This window comes from Dipodomys spectabilis, unplaced genomic scaffold (assembly GCF_019054845.1).
Source record: "Dipodomys spectabilis isolate Male_0828 unplaced genomic scaffold, ASM1905484v1 ptg000140l, whole genome shotgun sequence".
Taxonomy (NCBI): Eukaryota; Metazoa; Chordata; class Mammalia; order Rodentia; family Heteromyidae; genus Dipodomys; species Dipodomys spectabilis.
In genome coordinates this window covers 28,800,751-28,823,159 of record NW_024870817.1, presented here as the reverse complement: position 1 = coordinate 28,823,159, position 22,409 = coordinate 28,800,751, and the positions used below count along the sequence as shown (strand labels likewise).

Genomic DNA, 22,409 nt, shown 5'->3' with positions numbered 1-22,409 from the left:
TGGTTGTAACAAGAGGTTTCTAGTTATCATATCCCTTTATGTATTCAGTGCTTTTTGAGCAGTCATACCTTCCACCATTCTCATTCATCCCATTGATTCCTTTTCCCAGACTCATTTCATATTTCCTACTTCCTTTATCATGCATGTACATTGAGTATTCTGGCTGAATTTGTTCCCCATTCCCTTTTTCATTCACCCACACTCTCCCAGTAACCCCCCACTCCAATTAGTTTTAGCTTCTTGATATTCATTTTTGTTAAACTTTATGTTGACTAGTCAGAAGGTATTCCAAGGAATTCCACGACTGCATGTACTATTTCTATTACAATTACCTTTTCTATTTCTCTTTGTGTAGCTCCTTCCTTTTTCAGACGCTCTTGTTCTACACACTTGGCATTGTAAATTTCCTTGGATTTCTGAAGGGCCTGAGTTATGCTCTGAATGGTTTGAACAGCTTCTAGAGTTCCTGCAACTTCTTCTTTCGTCTGTTTGGCATGATGATTTAAAAAAATGAATAAACCAGAAAGGACTTAATATCTAACTAAGCAATACTTTCATGAGAAAAAAAAAAAAAAAACACATACCTTTTTATGAGATTTTACTTGTTCTTCTCCATACTTCTGAACTTCTTTTATTAATTCCTGTAATTTTCTAACAAGATCCAAGTGACAATTTGCTAATTTCTCTGTAGATGTTTTGAATACATCCCACACTGGAGCAAATGTTCTAAGGAAAAGGAACAACATAGAAATAATTCACTAAAAGAAAAAGAAAGGTTTGGAGGTGATGCTGTGGCTCAAAGTGGTGGAGCACCATGAGCAAAAGAGCTCAAGGACAATACCTAGGCCCTGAGTTCAAGCCCCACAACAGAAGAAGAAGAAGAAGGAAGGAAGGAGGAAGAGGAGGAGGAGGAGGAGGGAGAAGGTAGAAGAAGAAGGAGGGGGGGGAGGAGGGGGGGGAGGAGGAGGAGGAAGAGGAGGAAGAAGAAGAAGGTGAAGGTAGAGGAGGAGGAGGAGGAGGAGGAGGAGGAGCAGCAGCAGCAGCAGCAGCAGCAGCAGCAGCAGCAGCTGGGCACTGGTGGTTCATGTCTGTAATCCTAGCTACTCAGGAGGCTGAGATCTGAGGATCGCAGTTCAAAGCCAGCCCAGGCAGGAAAGTCCGTGAAACTCTAATCTCCAATACACCACCAGAAAACTGGAAGTGGCACTGTGGCTCAAGTGGGAACAGCGCCCAGGCCCAGAGTTCAAGCCCCACACCTGACCAAAAAAGAGAGAGAGAGAGAGAGAGAAAGAAAAAGAAAAAATTTAAAGTTCTAAGATGGAACTACTAGAAATAATAATGAAGACCAAATTAAAACAACAGAAAGACTGGCTGAGAAGGTGGCTTAGTGATAGAGTGCTTGCCTAGCATGCACGAAGCCCTGGGTTTGATTCCTCAATACCACATAAATAGAAAAAGCCAAAAATGGCGCTGTGGCTCAAGTGGTAGGTAGAGTGCTAGCCTTGAGCAAAAGAAGCTCAGGGACAGTGCCCATGCCCTGAGTTCAAGCCCCAGGACTGGCAAAAAAAAATTTTTTAATGGAAAAACTAACAAACTGATCTTGATTTTTTATTTTTTCATCCTTGGTTAATTACTGAATGTATTCCTGTCACAAATGTGGATTAATTTTATGTCACATATCACAGGTCCCTCTCAATTACATTGCTTTCTATATTGACTTAGTTATTAAAAGCTGAATTAGAAAGTTTATCACTATTGTTAAAAATTAAATCAATCATCAAAATTTTAATTTAAAACTATGAAGTTTCTATTTAAGATGCTTCTCCGAAAGTAAAGTTCCTATGAGGCTAGGTATACAGCTCAGTGTTGAGTGCTTTGTCTACCATTTAGGAAGTCCTGGGTTCCATTAATAATAGTAACAGTTTCTCTGAATTTAACATTCAAGAAGCAAAATTTTTGCATGTGATATTTTATATCTTTAAGAATTATTTTACAGCAATAACTGCTGAAATGTTTGGGCATTATGATTTTCTCTACCATGTACTTCAATAATTCATTAACAGTAAGGGATGTGACCTTCTTTCCTACCAATTTTTTTCCTCAAAATTAAGGATTTATACTTTCAGCAGTCTCAAGTACAACCAAGAATTGGTACAATTATCCTATTTTGGATAGGACTTAGGATATCCTTGCTTAGTTTAAATTAGCCTGGTTAATAATCATCTTAATTTATATTTTGTTCAAGTTCTTGCTTTAAAGTATCTTCACAATAAAACTTCTAATACAAAACAAAAGAAACTGCAGCAATGACTACTAAGAGGTCAGAGAGTGAAATTACTTATTTATTTTTATGTGTACTTTCTGCAAATCACTACATTTCCTAGCCAGTAGAAAAGTGAACTGGAAACAATCATTGTATACAGTACGACGCTATTCAAAATCTTTGTGATACATTTCCTGATCAGTTCTTATCTCACACCAAAGTCTCATAAGCACTAAGCTTGGCAAGCAGTTAAGCAGAAAATTTCAAGAAAAGATACCAATAATGCATCTTCTCACTAAAGTATCAAAATACATGTACTTCAATTCACATAAACCTGGTATTAGGTGAGATTTCACAAAGACAAAAACACAATGTCCCTTTACTTCGCACTAAAGGATTCTTTATACTCAAAGGGGATTCAACATATAATTTCTTCAAAAATTGTTTAAGAAATTTTAAATCTCATTCAAATTTTAAGTTTGACATATACATCTATTTTCTGGGGTCAACTATAGATATTACTGTATATACATTAATAAACACTAAGGAAAATAAATGAGAAATTAAAAGTCTATTTAAATGCAACTGAACATGAAAAGACAAAATTCAATTTAATGCTAAACTATGCAACAGTAAACAACAACATAAACATTTAAAATCTTAGCCGGGCATTGGTGGCTCCTGCCTATAATCCTAGCTACAAAGGAAGCTGAGATCTGAGGATTGCAGTCAAAGCCAGCCCAGGCAGGAAACTCCCTGAGACTCTTATTCAATAAACCACTCAGAAAGCCAGAAATGGTGCTGTGGCTCAAATGGTAGAGCACTAGCCTTGAGCCTTGAGCTGAAGGATAGTACCCAGGCCCAGAGTTCAAGCCCCAGGACTGACAAAAAAAAAAAAAAGGAGAGAAAGAGAGAAAGAGAGAAAGAGAGAGAGAGAGAGAGAGAAGAATCTTAACAAACTTAAGAGATGGTACAACAAAAAATAACCTATTATTTATGAAAATACACATTCCAAAGGCAGTAATGTTGTCAAGAAACGAAGCTGATGTCAAAAAATATTCTGTCTCGGGGCTGGGAAGGTGGCTCAGTGGTAGAGCGCTTGCCTTGCATGAGGCCCTGGGTTCGATTCCTCAGCACCACATAAGCAAAAAGAAAAAAAAAAGCCAGAAGTGGTGCTGTGGCTCAAGTGGCAGAGCGCTAGCCTTGAGCTGAAGAGCTGAGGGACAGCACCTAAGAGTTCAGGCAATATGACCGGACCCCCAAAAAAAAAAAATTCTGTCTACCATATTCCTAAAAACTAAAAATAGGGTAGAATATTATAATAAAACCAAGCCCAATTAGTTAAAACTCCCAACACACTTTTGTTATTCCAGTTAACTTTTCTGGCCCTTCTAGTGTGATCAGAAAAGAAGAAACTGGGTTTTAGAAGTTTATTATAATAGAAAGAAGAGGGTGTCAAAAAAGTAAGAAAAGAAAGTAGGGATAAAGTTATGAAAAGGAAGACAAATAGGAAGGAAAAAAATAGAAGCATTTCTCAACCACCAGTCTCCGTTCTTCAAGGTGGAATTCCCAGCCCTCCCACTAGACTTGTGCAGCACTGGCTGCACAAGGACCTTTTAGTTGTGTAGTTGTCAGCATACACGTAAAGGGCAGGGACTCTACACTGGGAATGGACTGAGATTTCAATCCCCCTTGGCCCAATCCCAAAGCCAAGCAACTTTTGTTTAAACTAAACATACTGCAGAATATTTACATAAAGTAGGTGTTTTTAGCTATTCTGAAAATCACAGAATCATTTGAAAATCAGTTAATTTGTACTGACCATCGTTATAAAATATAAGTTAATATAAAATGAAATTGACAAGTTCACAGAAGTTCACTGCCAAAATCTTGTTAGATTAACTATTTCAACATCTTAGCTGAGATAGAATCTTCCCTCAACTTTTTTTTTTTTTTTTGGTAGTATAAGGTGTTGAACTCAGGGCTTCATGTTTGCAAGGTAGGTACAAACATAAGCCCTGTCCCCAGTCCTTTCCTCAACTTGAATATAATTAAACAAGATTAATTCTTTCCAGAGTTATTATAGGTTTTGACTATAGAACTATTCTTTCCATAATTTTTATGGCTGTAAGTTTTTTTCATTTTAAAGAGTCATTACTTTTCAATTTTTTTAAGAAACATGTTTCTTGAATACAAATTGTTTAGATTTAATGAGTCTATTAAATCATGTGAATATTTAAATTTTTTGTGTTTTTGTTCAGTCACAGAGCTTGAACTCTGGGCCTGGGCACTGTCCCTCAGCTCGTCAGCTCAAGGTCAGCACTCTACCACTTGAGCCACAGTGCCACTTCCAATTTTCTTGTGGTTAATTGAAGAGTCTCAGGGACTTTCCTGCCCAGGCTGGCTTTGAACCATGATCCTCAGATCTCAGTCTCCTCGGTAGCTAGGATTACAGACAGGCATGAGCCACCAACGCCCAGCTTCAAATAATTTTAAATTATTTCAATAGTTTTGTCTCAATTGAGTTTTGTTTTTGTTGCGGTTTTTGTTGTTTTTTGTTTTGTTCTTAAGAGATAATTTTACTCTGAAGACAAGAATGTCCTCAAAACTCATAATCTTCCTCATTCACCCTGCTGAGTGCTGGGGTTGCAGGATTAGACCACCATACCTGGCAATGTAAGGATCATTATTAAGCGTACAAGAGAATTTCAATTAACTTGAAGAAACTAGAACAATCTGTCTATATGTAATAGAGCATTTATAATCTCAAACTACTGAATGGCTAGGTAAAACACTAAGTTTCAGTATCTTTGCATTAACTGATTCAGCAACTTCAATGATTATTTTCAGTAAGTCAAAATGTATTCATACAAAGATGACATTCATTAACAAGCATGTACTCATAAATGACATGCTGAATTGCAACCCCTTTATACAACTTAAAGATAATAAAAATATATATTTATAAAAGATAGAAATTCTAAATAAGTACTTAGTAAACTATGCATGTATGTTGACATTTTGATCAACAATAACATTTACAATAATAGAAACCACTGGTCCCATAAACTTTTTTTTTGTCGGTCGTGGGGCTTGAACTCTAGGCCTGGGCACTGTCCCTGAGCTCTTCAGCTCAAGTCTAGAGCTCTACCACTTGAGCCACAGCACCACTTCCAGTTTTCTGAGTGGTTTATTGGAATAAGAGTCTCACAGTCTTGGGCTGGGAAGGTGGCTCAGTGGTAGAGTACTTGCCTTGCATGCCTGAGGCCTGGGTTCAATTCCTCAGCACCACATAAGCAAAAAGAAAAAAGCCGGAAGTGGCACTGTGGTTCAAGTGGTAGAGCGCTAGCTTTGAGCTCAAGAGCTGAGGGACAGTGCCTAGGCCCAGAGTTCAGGCCCCATGACCAGACCCCCCCAAAAAAAAAAAAAGAGTCTCACAGTCTTCCTGCCCGTGCTGGCTTTGAACCACGATCCTCAGATCTCAGCCTCCTGAGTAGCTAGGATTATAGGCATGAGCCACCGGCACCCAGCCTTGGTCCCAATATCACTATCATATAGTGATATTGTAGATGCCTTAGTTTGCCAGACCTGAGGCTTGAACTCAGGGCCTGGGCACTGTCTCTGAGCTTCTTTGAGTCAAAGCTCACACTCTACCACTTGAGCCACAGCACCACTCCGGGCTTTTTCTGTGTATGTGGTACTAAGGAGTCAAACTCAGGGCTTCATGCATGCTAGTCAAGCACTCTACCACTAAGTCACATTCCCAGCCCAATGTCTTAGTTTTTGCAAATATACTCTATGCTGTTTGCAGAATGACAAAATCTCATCTGACACATTTCTGAGAATATGTGGTTAAGTGATTATTGATATATCTTAATATCACCATACTTATAAACTATTATACCCTTAATACAAACTTAATATTCCTAAAAACCTTGCCTGAATGAACATGAATTAGAAAGTAACTCACCCAAGCTGTGAATAATTGCTTGCAGATTTTGCTAGTTTTGTCATTGATCTGGAGTATGCTTCTTCTATTGTAGCTCTGTTAAATGAAATTTTCATATTAGAGAATCTTGTTTAATGATCAAAAACATATCAAAATGATCAAAATACAAATAAAGGAGTCAAAAAAGTACAATGAAAAAAAGCTTCTTCAATAATTGGTGTTGGGAAAACTAGACATCTATAAAATTTGATCTCTGTTGTCACCATGCACCAATACCAACTTAAAGTGGAGCAAAGATGTCGATGTCAGAACCAAAACTTTGAAACTAGTGCAAGATGGCGTACAAGAAACATTAGAACTTATAGGTATAGGTAGGAACTTTTTGAAGAGTCCCAGGGACCCAGAAAATAACGCTAGAGACTTGACAAATAAATGAGATTAAATCAAAATAAAAAGTTTCTGCACAGCAAAGGTCACAGTTACTTAACCAGAAAGACAGTCAACAGACTAGGAGAAAATCTTTACCAGCAATCTGACGAAGACCTAATATCCAAACTACACGAAGAACTCAAAAAATTAACACCCCCCCCCAAAAAAAGACATAATAAACCAAGCAATAAATGGGCAATGGAACTCAAGAGTTCTCAAAAGAAGAAGCAAGAAATGCTCAACAACACTGTCCATAAAGGAAATTCAAATCAAAATAACTTTGATTCCATCTCACCTTTGTTAGACTGGCCAATATCAAGAATTCAAACAACAACAAACTCCGGCAGAGATGTAGGGGAACCCTATTGCACTGCTAGTGGGAATATAAACTAGTACAATTCTGAAAGGCAGTTTGGAGATTCTTCAAAAAACTAAACAGAGAACTCCCTATGACCCAGCCATACCACTCTTGGCCTCTACCCAGATCATTACAAGTCAGGATATAGTAAAGACACTTGCATATTCATGTTCACTGCTGCACTATCATAAAAGCCAAGTTATGGAAACAGCCCAAGATGCCAATGGAATTTTACTCATCCATTAGAATGAATAAGATTATGCCATGTGCAGGAAAATGGATAGACCTAGAAAAAATCATGCTACACTCAGAGAGACAAATGGCACATATTTTCTTTCATATGTGGTAGCTAGATCTACACTATAACTGGAGAAGATAATCTGTACAACACTGTAGGCATTCACACACAAACCTCAGATTAAAGGAGGATACCCTTAGGGGAGGAACCCAAAGCAGAAACTCTTCTGAACATACTATCAAAACTAATTCCAGAAAAATGGAAATACGGGTTTTGTACTGTTATTGTTGGGGAGGGGGGGGTTATAGATTTTTTTTGTTTTTGTTTTTTTGCTTTAGCTTTTGTTGTTGTCTTTTTTAGGAGGGGGCAAAGGAGGGGCCTAAAAAGGGAGGAAAGTTGAACAAGTGTAATCATGATAGTCAGTATATACTATGTAGAAAATGAACTATGAAGGGATAAGGAGGGGGAAACTGGGGAAACGCAAAGAAAGAATGACACTGTCCAAAAAAGTCATTTGTGGTTGAGCACCTGTGACTCATGCCCCACACTGACGGCTAGGCTTGTAATCCTAGCTACTCAGGAGGCTGAGATCTGAGGATCATGAGTTGAAGTCAGCCCCAGGTAGAAAAGTCCATAAAACTTGTTTTTTGCCAGTCATAGGGCTTGAATTCAGGGTCTTGACACTGTTCCTGAGCTTTTTTGCCTCAAGGCTAGCACTCTACTATTTGAGCCACAGTGCCACTTCTGACTTTTTCTGTGTATGTGGTACTAGGCTTCGTGCATGCTAGGCAAGCACTCTACCCCTAAGCCACATTCCCAGACTACCCTGGAGACTCTTATTTCCAATTAACCAACAAAAAACAAAACAAAACAAAGAAAAAGAAATGCAGCTGTGGTTCAAGTAGCAAAAAAGGTAAGGGGCAGTGTCCAGGCCCTAAGTTCAAGCCTCGGTACTGGCACAAAAAAAGAATAGCAAACTGATCGTAGAAAGAGCTCATAAACTGAGGTTAGTGAAATAGAAAATATAAAAGACGATGAACAAATCCTGTAATTGATTCTTTATAAAAACTACCAAGGGGCTGGGAAGGTGGCTCAGTGGTAGAGTGCTTGCCTTGCATGCATGAGGCCCTGGGTTCGATCCTCAGCACCACATAAGCAGAAAAGGCCAGAAGTGGTTCAAGTGGTAGAGCCTTGAGCTGAAGAGCTGAGGGACAGCACCAGGCCCAGAATTAAGGCCCTACTATGGACAAAAAGAACAACAACAACAAAAAAAAAAAAAAACAGCAAAAAGTCAAGTAGAGGCTCAAGTGGTGAATGCCAAAGTGGTGAACAAAGCAAGATGAGCAAGTGTAAGGGCCCATGTGATCATGGGTGCTGCTGTCAAAATTTAAAAAAAAGCTAAATACTACAATAGCTATGTGAACTACAAATTTATATTTAGAAAATCAAATGTGTATTTTAAAACCTTTCTGTAAAGATAGTATCAAGCCACACTGGATACACTGGATACCAGAATATTCTATCAATCATATACAAAAATAAATCTCTCACCAATTATTTTCAAGAGAATGAAAAAATGGGGCATACCTTCCATCACTTTTAATGAAACCAGCAAACCTCAATACTTAAAACCTAACAATGTACCTAACAAGGATCATTAGAGAAAAGAATTTTTCAGGCCAACCTCACTTACAAAAAGATAGCAAAGTACAATGAAATTTCCTTTATACAACTATGATATGCTAATAAAAAGATTTTAAAAGAGCAGGGGCTGGGAAGGTGGCTCAGTGATAGAGTGCTGGCCTCGCAAGCATGAGGCCCTGGGTTCAATTCCTTAGCACCACATAAGCAGATAAAGCCAGAAGCGGCACTGTAGCTCAAGTGGAAGAGTGCTTGCCTTGAGCTGAAGAACTCAAGGACAGCACCCAGGCACAGAGTTCAAGATCCACAACTGACAAAAAAAAAGTAAGAGCAAACTGTTTCATCAATATATGAAAAGACTGCCAGGCACTGATGGTTGACATCTGTAATCCTAGCTACTCAGGAGACTGAGATCTGAGGATCAATGTTCAAAACCAGCCTTGGTAGGAAAGTACATAAGAAAATTCATATCTCTAGTTAAACTATCAAAAAGCCAGACTAGAGCTGTTGCTCAAGTCGTAGAGCACTACTCTCGAGCACAAAAAGCTCAGGGATGGACCCAAGCCCTGATTTCAGTCAACTGTACCAGCACAAAAAAAAAAAAAAAAGATAAAATATCTGTACTATGTTGAGTTGGGTTTATGTCAAATTTCACTGTAATTTATACTGGGCTATATAGAAGAAGTATAAGGGTATAATAGAAAAATTACAAATTCCAGATTTACAGGATACATTTTGTTTGTTGGGTTGTTTCTGTTTGTTTGGAGTGTGTGTGTGTGTGTGTGTGAGAGAGAAAGAGAGAGAGAGAGAGACAGACAGACAGAGAGAGAGAGAGAGAGAGACAGACAGACAGAGACTGAGACAGAGACAGAGAGAGACAGACAGACAGACAGACACTAGGTTTGAATTCTGAGCTTCCTGCTTCCTGAAAAAGTGCTCTAATGTTGGAGCCATGCCTCAACCCTTTTTTTGCTTTAGCTATTACTCAGATAGGGTCCCTCCTACCTAAACCTCTGGATAGCAAGGATAAATGGAAAATTATTAGATGTATATTACTATATGTGGGGCTGTACCTTTCCTAATGTCTCCTTAACTGCTTCTGATAACTTCAATAATGGAATGTAGTACTTTCTATAATCTGTTAGTGGGATTCCCTTGTTTGTGTGAATTCATTTCAGATTTTGAGGGAGATCTTTTGTCAGAAAAGAGTGTCTTGGGAGAACAGCTTGGCATTCAGCTGTGGGCCAATTTATCTATTATTTGACCCTCAGTACCAGAAAAAAAAAAAATCTATGGAATGTTCATATAGTATACTTCAGATTTCTAGGTTAATTCCCTCACTTATTATTTACTCAAATGTCTCTATTAAAATATGTTGTTACTGGGCACCAGAGGCTCATGCCTAGAATCCTAGCTATTCAGGAGGCAGTGATCTGAGGATCACAGTTTGAAGCACCAGGATTCAGGTGGACCTGCTGCAACAATGAGAAGTACAAAATGTCATGTCAAAACCAGCTTTACAATGTCGGTGTGGGGGGGGAAGGGGGGGTATGATTGGGTGGGGGGGGAGGGGGGAGGCTGGGAAGGGAGGTCAAGGGTAAACAAAGGAGGAGGCTGCAATGCTTGGTAAGAAATGTATGCATTATCCTGCCCATGTAATTGTAACCCCTCTGTACAGTATGTTCTCAAATAAAATAAAATTAAAAAAAAAAAAAAAAAAAAAAAAGAACCTGAGTTCAAGCCCCAGGACCAGTGTGTGTGTGTGTGTGTGTGTGTGTGTGTGTGTGTGTGTGTGTCTAAAAAACACTCAAAAGATGTGTGTGTGTGTGTGTGTGTGTGTGTCTAAAAAACACTCAAAAGATGAGCCTAAAGAAATTATAAATGAACTGCAAGAAGTGGAAACAAGAGGTTTTCTTATTTACTTTTTGAAATTTTTTCTCTGATTTTTTTCCCTTTTGTCACTGTTTTGATTTCAGTACCTTTTGTCTTGTATGTAAGTTTATCTGATTTAAGTAGAGGAAGGGAAAGCAATGAAATAATGAGATAAAAGTTGAACTAATTCAGCAGTGATACTCACCAGACACTAGATTGAAAATGAACTATATAACGTAGGGGGCAGGGAGGTAAGAAGGGAAAAAACTGGGAGAAAATGAGGGAGGGGCTACACTGTTCAAAAAGAAAGTACTCAATACCTGACTTATGTAACTCACTCCTCTGTATATCATCTTTACAATAAAAATTTTACAAAATTTAAAAAGAAATTATAAAAACTTAAGACCAGATAGAACTACACAACTTCACAGTGGTTTCAAGCACAGGTGCATGCCTGATGTTAATAATTTACTATGCCCTTTTGATCACTGAAGTAAAAATCTGTAAGATTAAAAAGGGGGGACCCAACATGGCGATGGCACAGTAAGGAAATACCACAGCTCACTCCAACCAAATAGAGTTCGAGTTCCAAAAGATGGACAACAGCCAAAAGGCAAACACCCAGAGAAATACAGGAAGTGAAAAAAGGAAACAATTCCAGAACCTACACGAAGTCAGAAAATCACAAAGATCCTTCCCCTAACCCCTCACTGGCAGTGCAACTCCGCACCAAGCTGCCAAAGCAGCCGCTGGAAACCCCAGAGCCACAGCAGTCAGTAAAATGCCACTGCCAGTGAGGGGTTGGGCATGCCTCAGCAGAGAATGGAGTGTGTCTGCCCACCAGAATCTAACAAGAATGAGCCCTACTTGGGTCAGACTAACAGCTGGAGGTTGACCCTTCCCCCAACAGAACCAAGACCCAGCAGTCTCAGCCAGCCTAGGGCTGAGAGCAGGCTTCAACAATTGACCTAGGAACCAACCCAGTACCAAGCAAAGACAGCACCTATTGACCAAAACAGAGTTCGGGATTTGTCTCCAACAATCCCTGAATCCTCATGCGAAAATCACAGTGAAAAATTACAAGATTCATCAACAGCCAAGACAGCAAACATCCCCAAAGGCCAGCAGCCACCCAGGGAAGAATTCTAGTGAAAGTGAAAAAGAAATGGAAGAAAAATGACTCAAGAATTAAAGCAAGAAATGGATCTGAAATTTAAAGAAGAAATGAATTATCAAACAAGAGATGCACTCAAAAATAGATGCAGTGCACACCTCTTTAAGATGAAATTAAGACTTTGAGATATCGCTAGGCGCTGGTGGCTCACGCCTGTAATCCTAGCTACTCAGGAGGCTGAGATCTGAGGATCGCGGTTCAAAGCCAGCCCGGGCAGGAGAGACTGTGAGACTCCTATCTCCAATAAACCACCAGAAAACCGGAAGTGGCGCTGTAGCTCAAGTGGTAGAGTGCTCGCCTTGAGCTGAAGAGCTGAGGGACAGCACCCAGGCCCAGAGTTCAAGCCCCACGGCCGACCAAAAAAAAAAAAAAAAAAGACTTTGAGATATCATAAATGGTTCAATTTCCTCCATGCAAACCACAATGGAATGAAATGGAAAACAGAGTATCAGGTACAGAAGACAAAATGCAGCAACTGGAAAAAAAAAGTCATCGATATGGAAAAAACACTTAAACTATGCCAGCGAAGTCCAAGAATAAGCAGACAGTGCCAAGAAATTTAACCTTCCTTTAACTGGGGTTGACAAAGGCGAGGAATGCCAGATCAGAGGGATGCAACACTTATTCAATAACATTATCACCAAAAATGTCCCCAGTCTTAAAAGAGAAAATCTCATCTACATACCAGAAGCATACAGAACACCTATCAAACAGGATCCCACGAGGAACCCTTCCAGGCACATCATAGGAAACGCTAGATCTGAACAATAAAGAAACGATCTTGCACTCAGCAAAAACAAACATATATACTACAATGGGAAAAAAATCAGAAACACTGCAGATCTTTTGACACAGACACTGAATGCAAGAAAAGCCTGGGAAAGTACCATCTGAGCCCTGAGAACCAATAACTGCCAACCCAGACTGGTATATCCAGCAAAGCTGGCATTCACATTTAACAGAGAAACAAATTTTTAATAGTAAAGAAAAACTAAATGAATTCATAAACAATAAGCCTGCACTACAAAGAATATTAAGAGGGAGATTACAATCTGAAGAAAACAATCAAGACAAAGGATCCACATCAGACAGATATCACTAGAAGACCAACTTAGTAAGCACAGGAAGAAAGGAAAGAAGAAAATGACAGGAAACACAATGCACCTCTCTGTAATAACCATAAATATTACTGGACTCAATTCACCAATCAAAAGAAAAAGAACTGCAGACTATCAGAAAACACGATCCATCCATTTGTTGTCTTCAAGAGACCCATCTCACAGCCGAGGATAAAAATAAACTTCAAGTGAAGAGATGGAGGAAGGTCCACCATGTAAATATTCTCAGCAAGAAGGCAGGAGGAGGGGCTGGGAAGGTGGCTCAGTGGTAGAGCCCTTGCCTTGCATGCCTGAGGCCCTGGGTTCGATTCCTCAGCACCACATAAGCAAAAAGAAAAAAGCAGGAAGTGGCACTGTGGCTCAAGTGGTAGAGCGCTAGCCTTGAGCTGAAGAGCTGAGGGACAGCGCCCAGGCCCAGAGTTCAGGCCCCACCACTGGACCAAAAAAAAAAATTTTTTTTTAAATAAAAAAAAAAGGAGCTGGGAAGGTGGCTCAGTGGTAGAGTGCTTGCCTTGCAAGGCCCTGGGTTCGATTCCTCAGCACCACATAAGCAAAAAGAAAAAAGCCAGAAGTGGCGCTGTGGCTCAAGTGGTAGAGCGCTAGCCTTGAGCTGAAGAGCTGAGGGACAGTGCCCAGGCCCAGAGTTCAGGCCCCACGACTGGACCAAAAAAAAAAAAAAAGAAAGAAGAAAAAAATTAAAAAAAAAAAAAAAAGGCAGGAGGAGTTGTCATCCTGATATCTTACGAAACAAACTTTTTATTAAAATCAATACAAAAAGACAAAGAAGGACACTACATATTAATACAGGGAACAATCCAAGAGGATATCAACATTATCAATTTATACTCCCCGAACATTGGTACACCCAAATACATTAAGCAAATACTCTCAGACTTACAGGGAAAAGTAGATCCAAATACAACTATACTAGGAGACTTTAATACTCCACTCTCACCAAAGGACAGATCTACCAACCAGAGGATTGGCAAAGAAGCCTCCAAATTAAATGATGCCATATCTCAAGTAGACTTAATTGACATTTACAGAGTTTTCTACCCAACAACAAACCCAAACCACATTCTTCAACAGCCCATGGAACTTTCTCCAAAATAGATCATATCGGGGCTGGGAAGGTGGCTCAGTGGTAGAGCGCTTGCCTTGCATGCATGAGGCCCTGGGTTCAATTCCTCAGCACCACATAAGCAAAAAGAACAAAGCCGGAAGTGGCGCTGTGGCTCAAGTGGTAGAGTGCTAGCCTTGAACTGAAGAGCTGAGGGACAGCGCCCAGGCCCAGAGTTCAGGCCCACAACCGGACCCAAAAAAAAAAAAAAATAGATCATATCATATTTCATACAAAGAATTTAAACAAACACAAGAGGATCAACATAATCCCTTGTATTCTATCCAGCCATACTGGAATCAATCTAGTTCTCAATAGCAAAGCAAACCATAGAAATTACTCAAATACATGGAAATTGAACAGCACACACACCTGGGTCACAGCAGATATTAAAGAAAAGCCTGGCACTGGTGGCTCACGCCTGTAATCCTAGCTACTCAAGAGGCTGAGATCTGAGGATCATGGTTCAAAGCCAGCCCGGACAGGAAAGTCCGTGAAACTCTTATCTCCAATAAACCACCAGAAAACCAGAAGTGGAGCTGTAGCTCAAGTGGTAGAGCACTAGCCTTGAGCTGAAGAGCTGAGGGAAAGCACCCAGGCCCAGAGTTCAAGTCCCACAACCAACAAAAAAAAAAAAAAAAAAAAAAAACAAAGAAATTAAAGAAGAAATTAAAAAGTTTCTACAATTCAATGAAAATGAATATATATCACAAAGAAACCTGTGGGACACGGCAAAAGCAGGCCTGAGGGGCAAACTTATTGCCCTCAGTGCACACATCAAGAAAACAGACCAAGCCGGGCGCTGGTGGCTCACGCCTGTAATCCTAGCTACTCAGGAGGCTGAGATCTGAGGATCGCGGTTCAAAGCCAGCCCGGGCAGGAGAGACCATGAGACTCCTATCTCCAATAAACCACCAGAAAACCGGAAGTGGCGCTGTAGCTCAAGTGGTAGAGCGCTCGCTTTGAGCTGAGGGACAGTGCCCAGGCCCAGAGTTCAAGCCCCACGACCAACAAAAAAAAAAACAGACCAAGTAAATAATCTCATGAAGCATCTACAACTGCTAGAAAAAACTTGAACCCAGTTATTAGGCAAAGCAAGATAACCAAAATAAGAGCTGAAATTAAATGAGACTAAGAATGGATGAATTTTTAGAGAAATACAAACTGCCCAAACTGAATCAAGAAGAAATAATTCAATTAAATAAGCCAATAACTTACAATGAGATAGAGGAAGCAATCAGAAGTCTTCCAACAAGGAAAATCCCAGGAACAGATGGATTCACTATGGAATTCTATAAGAGCTTTAAAGAGGAACTAATACTCATACTCTTCAAGCTCTTCCAAGAAATAGAAACAGAGGGAGCAATCCCAAACTCATTCTATGAAGCCAATATCACACTCATGCCCAAACCAGGCAAAGATCCAAAAAAAAAAAAAAAGAGAGAGAACTACAGACCAATCTCTTGATGAACATAGATGCAAAACTCCTCAGTGAAATTTTAGCCAACAGAATCCAGAAAAATATTAAAAAAATCATACATTATGATCAAGTAGGCTTTATCCCAGAGATGCAGAGATGGTTTAATATATATAAATCAATAAATGTAATCGGGGCTGGGAAGGTGGCTCGTGGTAGAATGCTTGCCTTGCATACATGAGGCCCTGGGTTCGATTCCTCAGCACCACATATGCAGAAAAAGCCAGACGCTGTGGCTCAAGTGGTAGAGTGCCAGCCTTGAGCTGAAGAGCTGAGGGACAGTGCTCAGGCCCAGAGTTCAGGCCCCAGGACCAGAAAACAAATCAATCAATCAATCAATCAATCAATAAATGTAATCCATCACACATCAACAGATCCAAGGTCAAGAACCACATGATTATCTCCATTGATGTGGAAAAGGCTTTTGATGTAAAAATACAACATTCATTCATATTAAAAGCTCTGGAGAAAATAGGAATAGAAGGAATAATCCTTAAAACAATGAAAGACCAATAGCCAATATTATTCTAAACGGGGAAAAACTACAACCAATTCTCTTAAAATCAGGAACAAGGCAAGGATGTCCACTCTCTGCATTCCTCACCAATATAGTTCTGGAATCCTTAGCCAGAGCACTAATGCAAGAAAAGGACTTTAAAAGGATGCACATCCGAAAGGAAGAAATTAAACTATCACTATTTGCAGATGACACAATACTATACCTTAATGATCCCAAAAACTCCACTTCCAAACTCCTAGAACTTATAAACCACTTCAGCACAGTAGCAGGATACAACATTAACCCACAAAAATCAGTTGTCTGTACATCAACATTGTACAAACAGAAAGGGAAATCAAGGAGACAACCCATTCACAATAACCTCAAAAAAAAATCTAGGAATTAACCTAATCAAAGATATAAAGTAAGTATTTACTGAAAAACTATAAAAGCCTAAAGTAAGAAATCATAGAGCCGGGCGCCAGTGGCTTACGCCTGTAATCCTAGCTACTCAGGAGGCTGAAATCTGAGGATCAAGGTTCAAAGCCAGCCCAGCCAGGAAAGTCCGTGAGATTCTTATCTCGAAACCACTCGAAAACCGGAAGTGGCACTGTGGCTCAAGCGGTAGAGTGCTCGCCTTGAGCTGAAGAGCTGAGAACCAGCGCCCAGGCCCAGAGTTCAAGCCCCACGACTGACAAAAAAAAAAAAAAGAAAGAAAGAAATAATAGAGGACACCAGGAAATGGAAAGACCTTCTATGTTCTTGGATAGACAGAATTAATATAGTGAAAATGGCCATACTGCCAAAAATGACATATAAACTCAATGTAATTCCCCTCAAAATCCCAATGACATTCTTTACTAAAATAGAGAAAACAGGGCTGGGAAGGTGGCTCAGTGGTAGAGTGCTTGCTTTGCACGTATGAGGCCCGGGGTTCGATTCCTCAGCACCACATAAGCAGAAAAGGCCAGAAGTGGTGCAATGGCTCAAGTGGTAGAGCGCTAGCCTTGAGCTAAAGAGCTGAAGGACAGTGCCCAGGCCCAGAGTTCAGGCCCACGACTGACAAAAAATAAATAAATAGGGCTGGGAAGGTAGCTCAGTGGTACAGCGTTTGCCTTGCATGCTGAGGCCCTGGGTTCAATTCTTCAGCACCACATAAGCAGAAAAAAAAAGCCAGAAGTGGCACTGTGGCTCAAGTGGTAGAGTGCTAGCCTTGAGCTGAGGGACAGCGCCCAGGCCCAGAGTTCAGGCCCCACGACTGGACCCAAAAATAAATAAACAACTAAAATAAAATAAAATAGAGAAAACAATCCAAAAATTCATATGGAACAACAAAAGCCCTAGAATAGCCAAAGCAATTCCAGGCAAAAGAAACAATGCAGAAGGGATTATGATGCCAAATTTCAAGCTCCACTATAGAGCCATAATAACAAATACAGCTTGGTATTGGCACAAAAACATATCCAAAGACCAAGGGAACAGATTAGAAGATCCAGAAATAAAATCACATACCTATAGTCATCTGATTTTGACAAAGGGACTAAAGACATACAGTAAAATCATAGCCTCTTCAACTATTGGTGCTGGGAAAAATGGGCAGCCACATGCAGAAAACTAAAAGTGTACCACAGCCTGTCACATGCACTAACATCAACTCAAAATGGATTAAAGACCTTAACATCAAACCTGAAACTCTGCAACTACTGCAGGGCAGAGTAGGAGAAACACTTGAATTTATAGGCACAGGCAGGATTTCCTGAACAGAGGTTCAGGGTTGCAACAAATCAGAGAGAAATTCTCAACAAATGGGACTATCTTAAAATAAAAAGTTTGTACACTAAAGACATAGTTACCATGCCAGGTGCCAGTGGCTCATGCCTGTATTCCTAGCTATTCAAGAGGCTGAGGATCTGAGGTTAGTGGTTCAGAGCCAACCTGGGCATGAGACTCTTACCTCCAATTAACCACCAAAAAACCAGCAGTGATGCTGTGGCTCAAGGGGTAGAGTGCTAGACTTGAGCTGAAGAGTTCAGGGACAGCACCCAGGCCCAGAGTTCAGCCCCACAACCAACCAAAAGAGAAAAAAAAAAGACATAGCTACCAAACTAGAAAGACAGCCAACTAATTTAGAAAAAAATATTTACCAGCAATATATCAGACAAGGGCCAAATATCCATTACATACAGGGAACTCAAGAAACTCACCCCTCCCATATCTAACAAACCAATTGTTAAATGGGCCAGGGAGCTAAAGAGAGACTTCTCAGAAGAAAAGATAAAAATGGCAAAGAAACACATGAGGAAATGTTCATCATCCCTGGCTGTAAAGGAAATGCAACTAAAAACAACCCATAGTCAGAATGGCACATATCTTACATTCAATCAATGACAAATGCTGGTGGGGATGCGGAGAAAGAGGGACCCTACTGCATACTGCTGGCGGGAATATACACTAATACAACCACTTTGGAAAGTTAAATACAGACCTCCCCATAACCCAGCCATACCACTCCTGGGCATCTATCCTGAGCAACAGGAACCAGCTTGCAAGGACACGTGCACCTCCATGTTTATTGTACCACTGTTCACAATAGGCAAGGTATGGAAACAACCCTGATGCCCCACCACAGATGAATGGATCCAAAAATTATGGTACCTATATACAATGGAATATTATGCAGCCATTAGGACAAAATAATGGCATTCACAAGGAAATGGATGGAACTAGAACAAATCATTTTGAGCAAGGTAAGCCAAGAGCAGTGAGACAAACAACACATGATCTCCCTGATATGTGGATATTAAATCCAAAATGCAAGGAGATATGACAAAGTAAACAGGACTTGAAAAACAAAGGCTCTCCATTCAATTTATCCTATCATTTCTAAATGACTCCATGTTCTTAATTAACCGTGTGTGTATGCGCGACTCGCGCGCGCATCTGAGGGAAGCTAGGAGAAAGGCGCAGAATCAGAGGGAAATGGGAAAATATACAATAGAGGGGCCCATCAGCTGCACTGGACTTGATGAAAACGAACTAAGTAACTCAAGGGCAATGATGGGAGGGAGGGAATGAGAGAGAATATCTTACACTAAACAAAAGGGAAGAAATGTACATATTACCCAATGTAGAAGAATTAGTTGTATTATCAAAGCTTTTTTGCTCAAGACTAGCACTCTAACATATGAGCCACTGCTCCACTTCTGGCTTTTTGGTGGTTAACTGGAGATAAGAGTCTCATGGACTTTCCTGCCTGGGCTGATTTTGAACCACAATCTGTTCACTGATTTCTTACAAAGCTGAACATATTCTTTCCGTTATTCAACAATTCTGCTCATTTATCTAAAAGAGCTGAAAACAAGACTACCAAAAATCTGCACAGTTATTTGTAGCTATTTTCTTTGTAATTCTAAGACTTGGAAATAACTAAGATGTCCTTCAGGAGATTAATAATAAACTGTGGTACATCTGAAAAAATAGGACACTAGTCAGCACTAAAAACAAATAAGCAGGCAAATCATAAAAAAGACCCAGAAGAAACTTGAACCTAAAACAATAAAAGCGGACCCTAGGGGCTGGGAAGGTGGCTCAGTGGTAGAGTGCTTGCCTTGCATGCTCAAGGCCCTGGGTTCGATTCCTCAGCACCACATAAGAAAAAAGAAAAAAGCCGGAAGTGGCGCTGTGGCTCAAGTGGTAGAGCGCTAGCCTTGAGCTGAAGAGTTGAGGGACAGCGCCCAGGCCCAGAGTTCAGGCCCCATGACCGGAGCCCCCCCCCCCCCCAAAAAAAAGCGGACCCTAGGATAAGCTATGACTTGGATGACTATGATGTGAAGATCATATGCAAAAATCTCTATTATTTTATATAAAAATCTTAAGCACCTGAGGATTTTAGTATTCAGGAGACTTCTGGAGCCAATAAACCAAATATAGCTAGGGACAAATACACTGAATGAAAGTAGCAGGAGAACAAGACTACATAACATATGACTCCATTTATACAAAACTCTAGAAAACAAAAATCAGCTTAAGCTTTAGAAGCAAATCAGTTATCACTGAAGTAAGTTAGAGGGATTACAAAGACGATAAATGTAAGGTTTGAACTCAGGTCCTCATACTTGCTATTTGGGTTCTCTAATACTTGTGCCATACAGCCATACTTCAATCTTTTTTACTCTGGCTCCTAAAAGTCACTTCTATTTGTACCTGTCAGATGATTCCTTTTTTTTTTTGGATCAGTTGTGGGGCCTGAACTCTGGGCCTGGGCGCTGTCCCTCAGCTCTTCAGCTCAAGGCTAGCCCCCTACCACTTGAGCCACAGAGCCACTTCCGGCTTTTTTCTGCTTATGTGGTGCTGAGAAATCAAACCCTTGGCCTCATGCATGCAAGGCAAGCACTCTACCACTGGGACCACCTTCCCAGCTCCGACTCTGGCTACTTTTGAGATGGGTCTCTCCTTTTCCTCCTTGAGACAGCCTGAACTGCAATACTCTACAGATTTCCTCCATGATAAGCCCACAAAACCAGTCCCAGCTGTTAAGATAGGGTCATTCAAAATTTGAGCCATTAAATCAGTCTCTGTGTGTAATATTTTTTTTTTAAGCCTACTTTAAAATACTCTTACAGCCGGGCGCTGGTGGCACACACCTGTAATCCTAACTACTCAGGAGGCTGAGATCTGAGGATCGCAGTTCAAAGCCAGCCCGGGCAGGAGAGACTGTGAGACTCTTATCTCCAATAAACCACCAGAAAACCGGAAGTGGCACTGTAGCTCAAGTGGTAGAGCGCTCACCTTGAGCTGAAGAGCTGAGGGACAGCGCCCAGGCCCAGAGTTCAAGCCCCACGACTGACCAAAAATAAATAAATAAAATAAAATAAAATACTCTTACAAAAAATTATATAAAATATAGCACGCTTTTTTTTTTCTTTTGGTCAATCGTGGGCTTGAACTCAAGGCCTGGGTAATATCCCTGAGGAGTCTTCCTGCTAGCAAGGAGTAGCTAGGATTATAGGCATGAGCCACCAGAGCCCAGTACTGCATGCTTTTCTAAAAGTGTGCTTTGATTCCTAATCTAAAACTTTTCAATTACTTATACAATTTAAATTAACAATTTATTTAAAAATTACTCACAAAAATACATACCTTTCTCTCACAAAATCTGCTAGTTCTTTTGTTGATATCTGTCCATGTTTCATATTATGGTAGAGAACATCAAAGCCACTATTTTTTTCCCCCTAAAATTAGAAGAGATATTTAGTTTAACGAAAGGAACATAAAAATAACATCTTACGATTCTTACACATTGTTGTCTGGTAAAAGACTTATTTCCTTAATTCAATCACTGTTAAATCATTATATGATTTTAAACTGCTCAACATGCAAGCACTGTACATCATAAAATACTTTATAATTCCCATTCTAAGCCATCAGGAAAATTTAACTTGGAAGGTCAGAAAAAAAGAGAAATACATTAAGGAAGGACAAGAAATTGGCTATTAGCTCAGTCTTCAATTAAAATATAAATAGAAATGTTGGGCGCCCATGGCTCATGCCTGTAATCCTAGCTACTCAGGAGGCTGAGATCTGAGGATCACGGTTCAAAGCCAGCCAGGGGAGGAAAGGCGTGAGACTCTTATCTCCAATAAACCACTAGAAAACTGGAAGTGGTGCTGTGGCTCAAGGAATAGAGTGCTGGCCTTGAGCTGAAAAGCTGAGGGACAGCACCCAAGCCCAGAATTCAAGCCCCACAACCAACAAAAATTAAATAAATAAATAGAATTAGATGAGCATACAACCTAAGAAAAATCTTTACAGCTGCTTAATCCTATAAATGTTAAATTAAGTTATAACAAAGGAAACATTAGAAGTGTCTAATCAGCAAAATGGAGTACCATTTATAAGGCTGGGAATGTGGCTTAGTGGTAGAGTGCTTGCCTAGCATTCATGAAGCCCTGGGTCCAATTCCTCAGTACCACATACATAGAAAAGGCTGGAAGTAGCACTATGGCTCAAGTGGTAGAGTGCTAGCCTTGAGCAAAAGAAGCTCAAGAACAGTACCCAAGCCCTGAGTTCAAGTCCCAGGACTGGCCAAAAGAAAAAAATCATATCCTTTTCTGGTTCATAAGTGTGATGACTGGGTTCTCACACGCCTGCGCCTGCGTGACATGTGCCTCCCTCTAAACTTTGTTACGACGTGGGCACATTACTCATCTGACGTGGGAAAAAAAAAAACATTAATTGCCAGGCGAGTTCAAGCCCCACAATCAAAAAATAA

The 22,409-nt window shown here is 40.1% G+C and overlaps 1 protein-coding gene and 1 pseudogene across 1 annotated transcript in view; one reads left to right on the top strand and one right to left on the bottom strand.

Moving 5' to 3' along the window:
- The window catches only part of Fcho2 (FCH and mu domain containing endocytic adaptor 2), a 130,126-nt gene that overhangs the window by 94,308 nt on the left and 13,409 nt on the right, over positions 1 to 22,409 (bottom strand). The window contains exons 2-5 of the mRNA XM_042690722.1: positions 21,278 to 21,369; positions 6,234 to 6,308; positions 585 to 726; positions 333 to 485 (exon numbers count right to left, since the gene is read on the bottom strand). Of these exons, the coding sequence (XP_042546656.1) occupies positions 333 to 485; positions 585 to 726; positions 6,234 to 6,308; positions 21,278 to 21,369 (462 nt within the window). The remainder of the gene's footprint in view (positions 1 to 332; positions 486 to 584; positions 727 to 6,233; positions 6,309 to 21,277; positions 21,370 to 22,409) is intronic.
- LOC122117414 lies at positions 22,241 to 22,351 on the top strand (annotated as a pseudogene).